The 14,207-nt window shown below is 43.2% G+C and overlaps 1 protein-coding gene across 2 annotated transcripts in view; it reads left to right on the forward strand.

The window, feature by feature from the left end:
• mllt3 (MLLT3 super elongation complex subunit) overlaps window positions 1-3,399 on the forward strand; it is a 52,004-nt gene extending 48,605 nt beyond the window's left edge. For both annotated transcript variants that reach the window (XM_037112920.1, XM_037112922.1), the window contains one exon: window positions 538-3,399. In XM_037112920.1, coding sequence (XP_036968815.1) covers window positions 538-669 — 132 coding nt within the window. In that variant the 3' untranslated portion in view covers window positions 670-3,399. The remainder of the gene's footprint in view (window positions 1-537) is intronic.
• The last annotated feature ends 10,808 nt before the right edge of the window (window positions 3,400-14,207 follow it).

Below are 14,207 nucleotides of genomic sequence, written 5' to 3' on the forward strand. Positions count from 1 at the left end.
GCTTGTAAACCAAACGTCTCTGCTGAACCACATAGCTGTGGGCTTTTCTGACAGGCTAGTCTTTGACATGTTAAGTCAAAGAAGTTTTACTGATCCAATTAAACCATTACATGTTTCAAACAAAGGAACACAGGAAGCTCTGAAAAATTGAATTTCTGTCATGTCTTTTTTAAAAGGCTAATTTTCACCCTCAAGTCAAAGTTGAGTTAATTTTCAAACGTGAAGGAAGTTGATTTAAAGACCCACATTTGTGCGCTGTTGTTCTCTTTGGCTTAACATCTTATTTTATGTGTTATTTTCATATGGCAGGGGCTTTATGAGCAGTTACACCTAAATGTAGTAAGAAATATTTGATGTTTCTTTTGCAGTGTAGTAATAATGCTGCTGAAATGAAGACTGACTGACAATGTCATGTGCATTGTTTTTGGAAATATGACTCATGTAATTACTATCATATGCAGACCGAAAGTTCTCATCACTAAGCCCTGTCTATACAAATAAATCTGGTGCTCACCCATCATCCTCTCTGTTTTCCAGATTGTGAACCTCATTGAAGAGACTGGACACTTCCACATCACAAACACTACTTTTGACTTCGACCTTTGCTCCTTGGACAGAAGTACAGTGAGAAAACTTCAGAGTTACCTGGAAACCTCTGGACTGTCTTGAGGCTCTGAGCAGCTGGCTGCTGGATCTCTGTCTCCACACAGACCTTTTTGATTTTTCTTGGAATAAAACTCCAACTTTGGATGCAATGCGAAAGCCCCGCTGTGGCTGGGTCCAGTTGCTGCGTGTCCGGCCTGCTGGTTGGACTGGGCTCTCTGAATGAAGAGGCGGTCCTGCTACAGAAGCCAGGTGTGGTGGGGATGAGCCCTGTCGATCAGGAGATCACCCTGAAAGCCTTGAAAACTTGATTTATTGGAAAAAGAAAAGAAGGAAAAAAAAAAAAAAGTGGGGATTGGCGACCTTGTTGCTCTTAATGAATGTGCATATTGTTACCATGTATGTTTCTTGATTTGTTGTTCATTGTGACAAATGCATGGTCAACATTGCCTTACAACATTGTAAGTCTTATTTATTGAATTTAATTTGCAGGTGTGTGTGCGTGTGTGTGTGTGTGCGTGTGTGTGTGTATGAAATGGCAAAAAAAACAACAACAAAAAAAAAAAAAACAGCAGAATGAGACTTTGTTGAAGCACTTCACAACAGGCATATCTTTGAATCTGCGTGACAGTTGATCATTACTACAACACTCAATATGTCACTGACTTGAACTGAAGATGAATGTCATACTGAATCATTTCAATGGGAACAAAACGCTGCCACAGCACGTATGAAGGGGACATGGAAGGATTCAGATTACGGTCCATAACACAACACATAACGTGTGCGACACTGTTGGAAATATTTTGTTTTATGAATCATATCTTGCATTGTGCAAAAAACTACTTTCAGCAGCCTTGCAGAAACTCTCAATCGTGCAAGGTCAGTTTCTTTTTCTTTTTTTTTTTTTTTTATTACTTTAGAATCCAGTGGATGCCTTCCCAGTAGATGAAGGGGAGTGGTTTGGATGATGGCAAACAATGCTGTGATGAAGCTTGACTCAATCCAAACTCAGTCTTTTGAAAAAAATAATTAGGCTTTTTTTTTTATTATTATTCTGATTAGTTGAACAGTAGGGTGCTTCGATCAGGATCGTTGGGGCTGATCGCAGACTGCTGGAAGCAGTATTGTCTGACGCCCATCACTGATCAGAGTGTTGTTTCTTAACTTTATTATCATCTATAGCTAATAGTTATTATTGGCAAATGAGAAACACCATTAAAGGTAATAAAGGAAAGGAAAGACGCGCTGCATCACAGTCGGCGTGTGGTTCAGTTGGACATTTGCCAGATTATGATCTGTTCCTCTTCCCTGTCCAGGACGATATGGCATTTTAGCGGCACGATTGCTCATCAATCGGAGCACCCTTACTTTCCAGTCGCTTATAGACAAGTCTTAGTGCACTGACCCAAGCAAATACCACAAGATAAAGGCTGTTTGTGGGTTTCCTTTGTGAGAAAATGGAACAAGGGTATAAGGGTAATGACAAGTTCTCGTTCCCAAATTTGTCAAATACAGCAGCTTGGTCGGTGGCCTTAAGCTTTCAAACTGAGACGATCTAACGCCACCTCTAGTGCTTCGCTCTGTCTGTTCTTGCTCTTCAGAGTGTGAGAGTGGTAACCACCACGTCAGACTTGGAAGTGTAGGACTACTGACCAGGATGGCAATAACCGGTGTGGTGCTGTTGGGGAAGCTGTGCCTACAAACCACAGATGTATTTTAAGAGCCAGAATCCAGTTGGAATCTCAAAGCATTACAACCCCAAATGGTAGATCAGCCTGGGATAACGGTACACATTTCAGACATCGTCATGGCATTACACTCAGTTGTATACCTGCTATTCGTTCTCACACCGGGCCAAAGACTGCATCTGATTTTTGTGCTTAAAACAGCAATTCTTACTACTAAATGAGGCCTAAAATATTGCTGTTTGTCCAGCTTTCAGAATCTTTAGGAATCACAACACTACATCATTTCATACAAGTGCAACATCATTTGGCAGTTTTTTTTTTTTCATTCCCATGTTTGGACACTGTACAAAGTAAGACACGAGTGGCACTGATCACTAAGGTGAATGTTCTCATGATAGAACCGAAGATCATTTTTTGTTTGTTTGTTTGTTTTTTTAACCAAATCCAGGAATAACGTGCTGCAACTTAAAGAGAGCTTTGTTTTGTCTGCTCGGTTTTTTTTTTGTTTTTTTTTTTTGCCACAGGGCCAGTGGACCATGCCAAAAGCATAGCTAATAGTTTAGGACACTACTAATGTTTGTCTACGGAATATGATTTAAAGGAAGCGCAATCTCTTTGCCGTCAACGGAAAAGGATTTGTAGAACAGACCAAGCCCTGTAAAGAGGAAAAGGAGAGCAAACTCCCTTCATTGAAGTCAGAGACGAGAGATTTCACAGCTCTTGTGTTCTGCATTTCTGCAAACGTGTGAAATGTTTCTGGGTAAATTTAACACAAAAAAAAAAAAAGTAAAGCCAACGGGAGTTTTGGCTGACAGGTACTGTTACGGGTGTAAGAAAAAAAAAAGAAAAAAAGATTGTATTTATTTTGTGGGAATTTGAGTTTTTGAATTCAAAGCTCGGCATTTGTTTTTTTTCTAAGGAGAGGACCTGTGTTGGATCTTTTTGCCGGTCTGGCTAACTGAAGTTCGGCCTGGTGTTCATTGTGTTCCTTTCCAAATGACCTTAAAGGGTTTTTCTCACCCTCTGTTCTGTCTTATGGTTTCTTGTGTATTTTGAGGACATACAATAAATATTCTGTATGATGTACAGATGAGTTGTTAATTAACCTTGTGAATGAGCATTATTTTCAATTGTTTCTTGAGTATTTTTAATGGCATTGTTGTTGTTGTTGTTGTTTTTGTATTGTGTTATTTCTAGGTGCCTTCCACAAACGTCAGCTGTACTGGTGTTGTATTTTTTTGTTTCAAATTCTCCCAAAATGAACTCCTATCATCCACTGTGAAGATACAAGTGTTGACAATATGTTAAAGATGTCTGTGTTGCAGAATTGGTGAAATCAGCATGCTAACCACCTAGCCCTGGCACTTCCATTTAGGGAATTTAGCTGAAGCTTTTTTTCCCAAAGTGACTTCCAGTAATTCATACATTCAGGGTGGTGGCCGCCATTCAAGGTGCCGGCCAGCACATCAGGAGCAGTTTGGGTTTCGGTATCTTGCCCAGGGACGCTCCGACATGCAAGACCAGGGGAATCGAACCGGCCATCTTCTGATAACACGACACTGGCTTTACCCCTGAGCCACAGCTGCCCCATTTCCACTGCTGGAGATGGCTCAAAGCCAGAAAGTGATGGAGATTTAATGTTGAACTATGTTGATTTCTTCTAGGCTGGTAAGTAAGCAGCCGGTAATGTATGTTTGCTGCTTAGGTGTCCGCCCGGAGGTCAATTCAAGCCATCACTGTCCTCCTGGTCATCTGCCTGGGGTATGAATATCTTGTATACAGCACGGTCTAGACTTACAAATCCCCCAAATTATAGGTATCTGTGGTGTTCGTTGATTTAAACAGCTGTAAATGGGTAAAAGGGTCAGTAATCTCTGAGTTGTTGGTTCTGGGATCAACATGTTGATCCCCCCCCTCCCAGTTCATGACAAAAACTGCGCCATGCATTTTCTTTTTACTTCGGTCTAAGTGGGTGGTCTGATAGAAGAAAAAGTTGGAAGTCATCCAGTTTCCCCATTTATTGTGGGCGAGGAAGACTCTCGCATGCTTTCATCAGCCTCCATGTCACACATCTTAGCAGGCCTGCGCTGGAACAACCTGTTCTTGCTGACTGCGGGCTGAATGTTAAAAATGTCTCTGTGGAGGAGTTGGTAGGTGTTCTCCTATATTTAGTTGTGGAGTAAATCTGTGCTCCTTCGGCCCATTTACATTCTGCGGATTTGATGCAAGAGTCGTGTGTTTGTACCACCAGCAGCTGTCCAAATGTACACAGAAAATTCGGAAAAAGGACATGGCCTGAGAGGGTTCGTGTTCCTGATGATTTTAATTGACCTCATGGCCTTTCTTCCAAAATCACTCTCCCGGCGAGTGTCGTATTTTTAGCTCCTCTGTGCGAAGGCGGCAGCATGCTTGTCAAGTCTTCCGAAACACACCTAGCACTGGAAGCTGGGATTGAGAGGTCAGCCGTGCCTCCCTGATGTCTCTCCGAGAACTACAGCTCTGCATTTGCTTGTGTCATTTTCATCTCAAAGAGAGTAATTTTGACAAATTGTTCACTTAAATTCACGGCGTTGCACTCCCTCACCTTCACACGTGACCAATCTCTGCATGAAGTGGGTGGAAATGTGTGAAAAGAAATACCCAAAAAGTCGAAATCAGTTTCATTTTAAGCCCAACGGCACAATCACACTGCCACAGTGGCAGTGATTTAGACTGGGCAAACAAAACGAGGATTGAAATGATGTTTTTTTTTTTTTCAGGCATTATGTCCTGATGATCTTGTTGCTGGGAGCGCTCTTAAATGCAGCAGCCCCCTTTTTTAAATGATGAATTTACATCTGTAGTTTCAGCAGGCCTTCATCAACAGTCCTCTGACCTCATCTGGTGCCATCGGCAGGTCGGGGTTTGTCCGGTCCTTTGTTGCTGCACTGTGTGTTTAGGGCTGATTATAAAAAGTAAGCATGCTGGCTCGCCCATCTACTCCTGAAACAGCACAGCTGGGCTCTCCTCTGCCAGAACTGCACAGAACCACCCAACAACATGGAGGAAAAACCAAGTCCTCCCCGTCTCTGGGAAGCACAGCCCTTTCTGATGCTGTGATCCAGCGGCCACAAGGAGACACCAGCCTGCTACTGTGTTACTTACTGCTCCCACTAAAAGTCATTCAAGACAAACTCAAACAGTAACGAACCATCAAAATTTAAGGTTTTGTTTTCATTAAATGCAATTATGAAATTAATGCTACAGTCGAAGCTGAGGTGTCAGCAGAAAAACAATAAGCTGAAGACAGTGGGAGGCATGCTGACGTCTTTTGACGTTGCCTGGTATTTTCTGAGATGGTACACGATGTCAAAGGTTTGTTCGCCTTCTAACACACTGATTGTAACCCCTTGATGCAAGGTAAGTCAACGTGATCGTCAAAGACAAACACTACACGTGAAACCTGAACCTAGCAGATGCTAGCTGGTTTACTTTAGTTGGTATGTGCAACATGTTTGGGGGGCAGTGTTGGGGCTCGTAACTCAAAGAAGTAATATATTACACATTACTCTCGAAAGTAGTAATGCCTTACATTACATGATTACTCCCTGAAGAAAGTAATTAGTTACATTACTCGTTACCCATGTTATCAGTACCTTCTGGTTCTGTTGAAAAGAAAGTTTTTGCTTGCTTGCTTGGCGTCTCATTCATGTTGCTCCACGGTTCCTTAGCAACAAGCTTTGTGTGTGCGTGCTGTCTCTGTAGGTGCTTCGATAAGTTTGAGGTAGTGTGTGCAAAGAGTGCACCTTACAGTCAAGTCATTTTCCTTACATTCAACAAATTCAAAGTAATATTTGTATCTCCAACCGGGGGGGGGGGGAGTTCTTCAGGCAAGTCGCACGCAGCAGCATGTTCTGCTCGCGTTGTTGACGCTGCCATTGTTATCCCATCTCCCCTAGCGGGTGGCGACTAACCAATCGGTGATGGTGAAAGAGACCTCGTGTCAAACCCCAACCAATCACAGTTCCATTATTGACGGCCCCAGCCCATGGTGTGTGATGCCGTCATCTGGTTTCTTCCTGGAAGTGGGTGACAGGCGAAACACGCGTTACTTTGAATCACAGTTACTCTGGTTCGAATGCTGGTAATTTAAGTACACAACAAAAGATCCAGTCTTATCAGAGGTGCCAATGCATTAATCTTACATATAATATCTTCAGTCACATTGCACTTCCACCTCCTCATGACTTCATGTATTGTCCCTCCTTTCAAGCAGCCCCAGCACACGAAGCATGAGCTATTAAAGTCCTGCAGCTCCACTCCAGCTGGCTTTTGTCGACTTGCGACAACTCTGGGCTCAGACCTTTTTGATTGTTTTCATATCTTTTTTTTTCTTTCCTTTCGGCAGTGTTTGGATGATCCACAGCGCAATCCCAACACACTCCCACTCCCTCTGATGTTTTTACTGAGCCAAAGTAGCCTCATTAAAGGTCATAAGGTCAATGCTTATAGCAAAGGGGGCCAAGCATGAACCCGACACATGCCATGAACCGCTTCCAATCGTGTTGCAACTCAAAAACTCTGAAGAAGGATCGAACATTTATATTGAACCAAAGGTCAGAATTGTGTTCTGTTGTCAAAAAGGCCAGGGGCCTGTGTTTTAAGCTCCTGACATTAGCCAGAGCGGGAACGTTTCAGAGTTTGTCCACATTAAACAGAAGATTATAGACAAGATCCGGATGAAGCCTTCTCGCATTGTTCCTTTTCAGGTCAGGTGGACGTGAAGAAAAACCCAAACACGATGAAGATATCTTTCGAAAAACAACTGTCTCTGTACCTCCGTGTCCAAACCTGGCAACCCCAATGTGATACCAAGACACCAGGAGGCTGCAAATGGTCAATGCATCCAGCTGTTGTTCAACACTTTATTCAAAGTTGGCCATATAAATATGAGACTGTCCTGATGCATGCTGTGTGTGGCATGCCACACAGTGTGTGAGGGGATTTGGTAATTTTTTCGTTCTTATTGCATTAATTCAACATCTTACCACTTTATACTTGTCTTGTTAAGGCAAAAACCATTAGCGAACAATTGTCTATGTGCAACATTAACATTTATTTGGACGTTCATTCTCCTTTCAGCTCTGTTTTTGGTTTCCACCAACTCATCAAATATCAGGTTGCTCGACTGTGTTCACCATCGAGCTTTGAAGTCACATTCATCTGGTCCTCATACTACATACTGTGTGAAATGAATTGCAATGGTAAGGAAACCGGGATGAAACGGGCCTGGGGCTAAGTTATGAGATACTGTCCTATTGATAAACTGGCAGAGCTCTTTTAGCTGGAAACAGCTATCTGCTGCTGCTGCCAGAGACGAGGTTCCTCACTCTGTGACTCTTTCCTGAAAGTTATGGTGACAGGCGGGCAAAATGAAACGCACCGTTACCTTGAAATCCTTGTGGATTCTCTGGTTTGAACGTTGTTGGAAACATTTGGGAAAATGCCAGTAAAGGTTGTTTTTAGACATTTTAATGCAGAAATGTCACCCATCATGTCTTAAAAAAACGTAATAACCTCAGAGTTGGTGATAATTTCTGTGGGTTCAGCAGTACAACATATGACACCTTTCACATTATATATTCGATTAACTATCAATATATAAAACTAGTGATTAGTGGTAGGCAAAAATAGAACACAATAGTTATAATTGCGTTTTTGTCATAATGTATAATCACCTGAAGCTAAGAATTATTATGTTTTTGTCACGTTACAATGAGCTTTTACACCTCAAGATGGGGCAGGTTCTCTTGCAGGGACACTGTGGCTCTAGCGAGTGGGGTGAGGGGTGTTCAGTTGGTTTCAATTGCTGAGAGAAACATTGAAAAACGTTCTCTCTTCACAGTTTGTGCTCGTGCTGACACTATGCTCCATTTCCATTGTGCCTGTCAGTGACACTTGTTCAGCGAAAGTTCCACAGTTTTGCTTTGAGGTGACTTTTTGTCTTGGTTTGCGGCTTATGTGTCCGTCAGCTGAAAGGGTTGGAAGACTCTCCAAACTCCACTGGGTGAGATTACAGGTCAGAAGGTAAAGCCATGTCCATGCTCATGTGGATGCATCTGAAAACACTTGTGTTCCGGCTATGCTACCATTTCTGGGTTGTTTTCTAAATGGGAGCGATGCAACACCAGAACAATTCCTCTGTTTTTGGTTGGAAAACAACGAAATGGAGCATTGTCAGCACCAATGGTGTAAGAAGTGGTCCTGGATGTGGACATGGAGGGATATCCACTCTGTCATTAGTGTAGGGCTTTGTTCCATCATCCTCATCTTCCTTTCTCTCTGATCTCATTTTTGGTTTCACACAGTTATATTGTCCCTTTCACAGAGCTTTCAAATGCACTTCACAGTTTTCAGAAATTTATATAAACCTGGACAGTGTCCTGGAAATGTATGGTGTGGGACAGTGAAACTCTATCTGCACCTCTAAACGGAACCATACTGGATGAATTTGTTAACATCGCATCATCTCCAGCCGGCAGCAGACCAACCAGAGGCTTCCGTGCAAGCAGGAAAGTTTCATTTGTGAATGATTTCGCTGCCTTTTCCAAATGGAGACAAGAAAAAGAGAAGTGGCTGCTTAGACTCCTGGATTAATTTAAGCTATTTTCCTCTGAGAGAATGGAGCTGAGGGAGGGGGTGTGTGGAGGAAGAATGGAGCCCGGGGGGGGTGAGGGAATGGTTCAGAGTCCAGGCCAGTCAGCAGGACATCCTGTTTGAGCCTCCAAATACCATTTCCTCCAATAAAAAGGGGGAGACCTTCGAAATAATCTCCCACAGAAGAGACACAGAGACATTGATTGTCACCCTGGCACGAGGCCAAGGCTGAGGAGGAAGGCTCCCCTCCCACCGAGCCTCTGGACAGCAGTCAAAAAGCACCTCGAGGAAGTCATTAAAGCTCAAGGTTGATGAAAAGGCGTGTTGCTCCAAGAAAAACGCTTTTTTTTTTACACTTAAGAATTATTTGCACAGAGGCAGGTGTAGCTTCCAGGGCCGCATGATGGAGATATAATCTGACGAATTACATTCTGATGAAAATGCCCTCTACTAGAACTCTCACTCTCGGACTGCTTTGTTCTGTCGCTGCTAAATGCGTGGCCATAAAGTGGATGTTTGTTTAATTTGTCCAAATTGAGAATCCAATCCTGAGTTTTAAGGGCGTTTTGTAGCCACAAATAAGACAGTGATGTAGTTTCACATGTACTTTGATACACAACCGCGCAGTTTATTTAGTGTGCATCTCTTATTAAAGGTGTTGATTGTTGAGTGTCAGTACCAGGCTGTCACTTACTGACACTTTGGTCTGGTGGGTCTGACCATGAGAATGAGTTACATGTGGCACCTTTAAAGGAAAACTACAGTTTGTCACTTGCTATGTTGTGCACAAAGTGAGGGAACGCTTCATCAAAACACATATAAATGTCATCACTAAACTAAAAGTTGACCATGTCAGAGATTGTTGGGCACGCTAAATAAATCTGCCACGTTTCACCAAACTCACCTCCCTCACGTCATGTGTTCCACTGCATCACAGATTGGGAAACTTTTTAAAACCTTTTGTGGCTCCAGAGGACGCTGCATGGAATCTGAAAAACTGCCCCCAGTGATGTCACTCAGTGACTAAGTGGCATTGTGGGTAGTGAAGGCAACTGAAACTCTTTTTAAACTGTCCATAATGACTCCAACAGTGAGTGCTGTGTCGGACAAGTGGACTGCTTTTCAATAACCGGAGCCTACATTACCCACAATGCAATTTAGCCACTGAGTGACATCACTCAGATTACGTGTGGCTTCCTCTGAAGCCACGAAAGGCTTTATACGACTTTTATAACATATGCAGTTGTACTCCCTAACACTTGTAAACACGCTTTACACTCCTCAAATGCTGGAGTTACCCTGAAGACATTGTTTGTCAGAAACACACTTTGTTCACTTGGAATACACCCTCTCTATGTCCACTAACTCATTTCAAATCAGATCAAGCATGTGTATTGTGTGTAGCCGAGTAATGACTGTAAGTGTATACATGTAAGGCTCCGGCTCATATAAATCAGCCGTATCAGAGCTTCTTTGAAGTGTTTATTCATATTTGCCTTTGCAGCCTATTGCTGTCTCATCCGGTGGGGAAGCTGACAGCAAAATGAAGACCACCAAAGCATGCGCGCTCTGTTTGCAAAGGGATTTCAGCCCCCTGACCACTCGGCCATTGTCGTCAAATTTGCACAGAGCTGCAATAATTCAAAGACACTTATCATATGCTTTTGGCTTGCTTGTGTCCCCCCGTTTCCCCCTGTGGCCAATCGTGTTGACCTTCCTGTCAGCTCCCCTGTGGAATTCTGGGTGGCGGTGCCTTCCCTCCCCCTCCACCCCCTGCTCACAGAATGCATACAAATTAGCCTTTCAAATATCAGATCAAGTTATGTAAAGAACAAAAGTAAGCAGACTTCAAAGGGGAGGAACGAGGAGGGATGCGGCACGCAGAGGCTTCAGCCAGCGCTCTCAACCGGCCCTGTCCTCAGACGCCGTGGTGGATTTGATTATTGTTTTTAACTCCTCTCCTCCTCCTCCCTCTAGCTCCCAGAGACCCCCTGCACCACCAAAATGGGTCCAGCCTTTTGGAGCGAATCCCAATCCCAAACCTGGTCTTTGATTTCAGTGGGCTTGGCACTGCTCCTTCTCCCCCTGCTTTGTTCCTCTTGATGGATCTAGGCGGGCCGGCGAACCGTGACCCCTGCCAGCCCACCCCGTCTGTGTGAGTGCACACACTCGCACACACACACACACACACACACACACACACACACACACACACCGACAGACAATGCCAAGCCGCCACAGAGCCCAACAGGAAAGGAGGGGAAAATGGAGAGGAGAAAAGAAAAAAAAAAAATGTCGACAAATGTGCTGAAAGCGTCTGTGAATCAAAGTCTCATCCCGGACAGAGATTACAGGCGCGGTGAGTGTCGTTGCTGCTTTCATTGTGTCTGTTCTGATAAGTTAGCCATGTGTGATAGGCGAGGAGGAGAGTCTGGGCCGCTGCCTATTCAGCTGCTCTGAACCACCTGCCACCAGATGGACCCGAGTGTGAACTTGAACAAGGAAGAGGGGGGGGAAAAAAAAAACAAAAAAACACTTCAATTCCCAGCCCTCCCGGCAGCCGCCTCATTTTCTCCCTAACTGTGTTATCAAACCCAGCATTATATCTGCTTTTGTAGCGTGGTCGGCGCTGAGTTGACAAAGCTTTTACAGTCGCTCGCCACGGAATATTTCACGCTGGGAACCTCTCTGTGTGCTGAGGCCAGAAACAAAGCAGCTGCTCGTCAAACAGCTTATGAGAGGCTACAGGAAATCACTGAGATGTCTTTCACCCACCAGCATGTGGATAATCCTTCATACAGTTCACTCATACTGATGCACAGTTCACCTCAACTTTCACAAAAAACACTGTCGACTTTATGCCAGTCTATGTGAAAGGTCCCATATTGTAGTGGGTATTTTTGGTTATCTAGGTGCTACACAAATACAGTGAGAGCCTCAAAACACACAATCCACAGAGAAATTAACACAGCCCGTCAGGACTTCTGTAACAGGCAGAGCCGCAGCAGAAACACAGTGGGCGGGGCCTGCTCAGGCGGAAGACAGCTGACCAATCAGAGCAAACTGGCCTTTTCTAGAGGGGTGCTTTGAAGAGACAGGCACTAAAATTGAGCGTTTAAACATGAGGTGAATAGAGGTGCTGCAGAGAAACATGATATGTTCTCTGAACATTAAAGCATGCAGACATTTTTAGTAGGCAAAATGACGTTAACTTTAAACCTTGAATTTTGGTGTATTACAACGTGGGTCCATTATTTCTATTAGTTATGGTAACATTACTCCCACCAGTCATTGCAGAGATCTGTTGGTCTGTAAACTGCAATGGATATTTACTGGTCACTTTTGTTTCATCCCTCGATAAGTTTGACAAACTAGGTAACAACGTGTCTGATTGTGTGACTGCTAATGACGGATCATGTCTGCAGAGATGGAGCAACATTAGCATTCATTATGAGTCATGTTTATTGGGGATAGACTGATTATCAGCCTGGCGATCATTGATATCTGTGTTTTTTTGTGTCCAAATGCTGATGAAATTGGTTTTATTTGGGTTATTATTTTCCTGCTACTTCCTTCAGAGACTAGAAACAGGCATACAAGTACAGGTTTTGTTGTCTGTTGTACACTATGGCTGCCAATAAAAAGTTAAATTAAAAAAAAAAGAAATTGATTTTAAATGCAGTAGTACTCTGGTTCTGAAATAGTCTTTCAGCACTGAATAATCTGAATCTGCAAAGTAACGAGAGTTATCATATACATTTAGTGCAGTGGAAGTATAAAGCAGCAGAGTAGCATGACAAAAAATGTTCAACAAAATTGTTCATAAGTTCAGTACTTGAGTAAATTGTAGTTAGTAACGTTCCATCACCGGTCATTATAAATGTATATCAGTTCCAATTTCTGATTATCAGTTTCTTTGATTACTAATAATCTAAAACAACAACAACAAAAAAAACCATATCAGTCAACCCCGGTTATGTACACCTGACGAGTCTTCTCCCACTCTTTTCTCAGCTCTGTTTTGGTCTCGACCGACTCCTGAGAAAAAAACATTTGTCTCCTTAGTTGTAAATGCTGCGCTGTGTTCTGCAGTTAGTCTCACACTGTGTCCGTCTGATGTTTGCTGAGCAGGTAGTGTTGCTCAGAGCTTTATTCTCTGAAACACAGCCGCTTGCTGATGTTAGAAACAGATGTATTAGTCAGACAGAGACTGAATACATTTTCAGGCCATTAAAAAAAACAAAAAACACAATGAGCTTTAAGATATTAAAAGCCTGGTGGATTATCATCTAAAGAGTTAAGTGAATTTCTGTGTTTGTTGTGGGTGACGCCTTCACATTTACACACTGTCATCGTGCGATCCAGTGTGATCAGATCTGAACTAAACAATCAGTCGATTTGAGCAGCTTGAAATATTCATACTTGCATTTCACCTAACATACTCTCTCTCACTGCGACATATATCCAACACCTCTGCCCACTCTTCTGCTGCACGCCTGCTGTCACATTATTCACCTGAGAGCCGTGCTGTCGCTGCTGCTCTTCGTAGCATTTCACGAGCATCGTCTCCACCCGCGGCATCATCGGCCTCCTGAAGGTGGAGGCGGTGTGTTCACTCCAAACTCCCTGCTGCGCTGAGCTCTGTGTTTCCACCACGCCACACCAAATATGACCCGTTTGTATGCTCTGCATTCACATGTGAGATGGTGGAATTAACTGTACAGAGTGTGATTTTCATCCGTTTATTTCTAGACTGATGAGCGGAATCTTCTCAACAACTCACATTGGACTAGTTAACCACAGGTTTTGCACCCCCCACCCCCACCCCCACCCCAAAACACACACACACACACACACACACATATATAAGTGCACAACAACATCTCTTTCCAGAAACAATGCCCTAGATACTGAAGATAATCCATAGACCTTGTTGTGAGCAGTTTCATGTGGGAACTATTTTCTTTCCGTATCACTGAGCAGAGAGAAGTGTGAATATGGGCTTAATCAAACATGAGACTGACTGGAACTCACCACCAAAAATACACAAGACGCACGGTTTTCATGTGTATGGTCCTTTAAAGTCATAGTCAAGGTTTTGGTGTACATACAGCACAACATGGGACATTAGTTTCTAATGTGTCTGCCAGTAATATCACTGACTAAGCGATGGCACAGTTTGTACTTTAGAGTGTAAAATGCTGAATTCAGATCAACCAGAACCACAGTCTTTTTCAGAGACAGTGAACGTGAACAGCGGCCTTCTTCGCAGACAGT

The sequence above is a fragment of the Acanthopagrus latus genome, chromosome 10 (assembly GCF_904848185.1).
Source record: "Acanthopagrus latus isolate v.2019 chromosome 10, fAcaLat1.1, whole genome shotgun sequence".
Taxonomy (NCBI): domain Eukaryota; kingdom Metazoa; phylum Chordata; class Actinopteri; order Spariformes; family Sparidae; genus Acanthopagrus; species Acanthopagrus latus.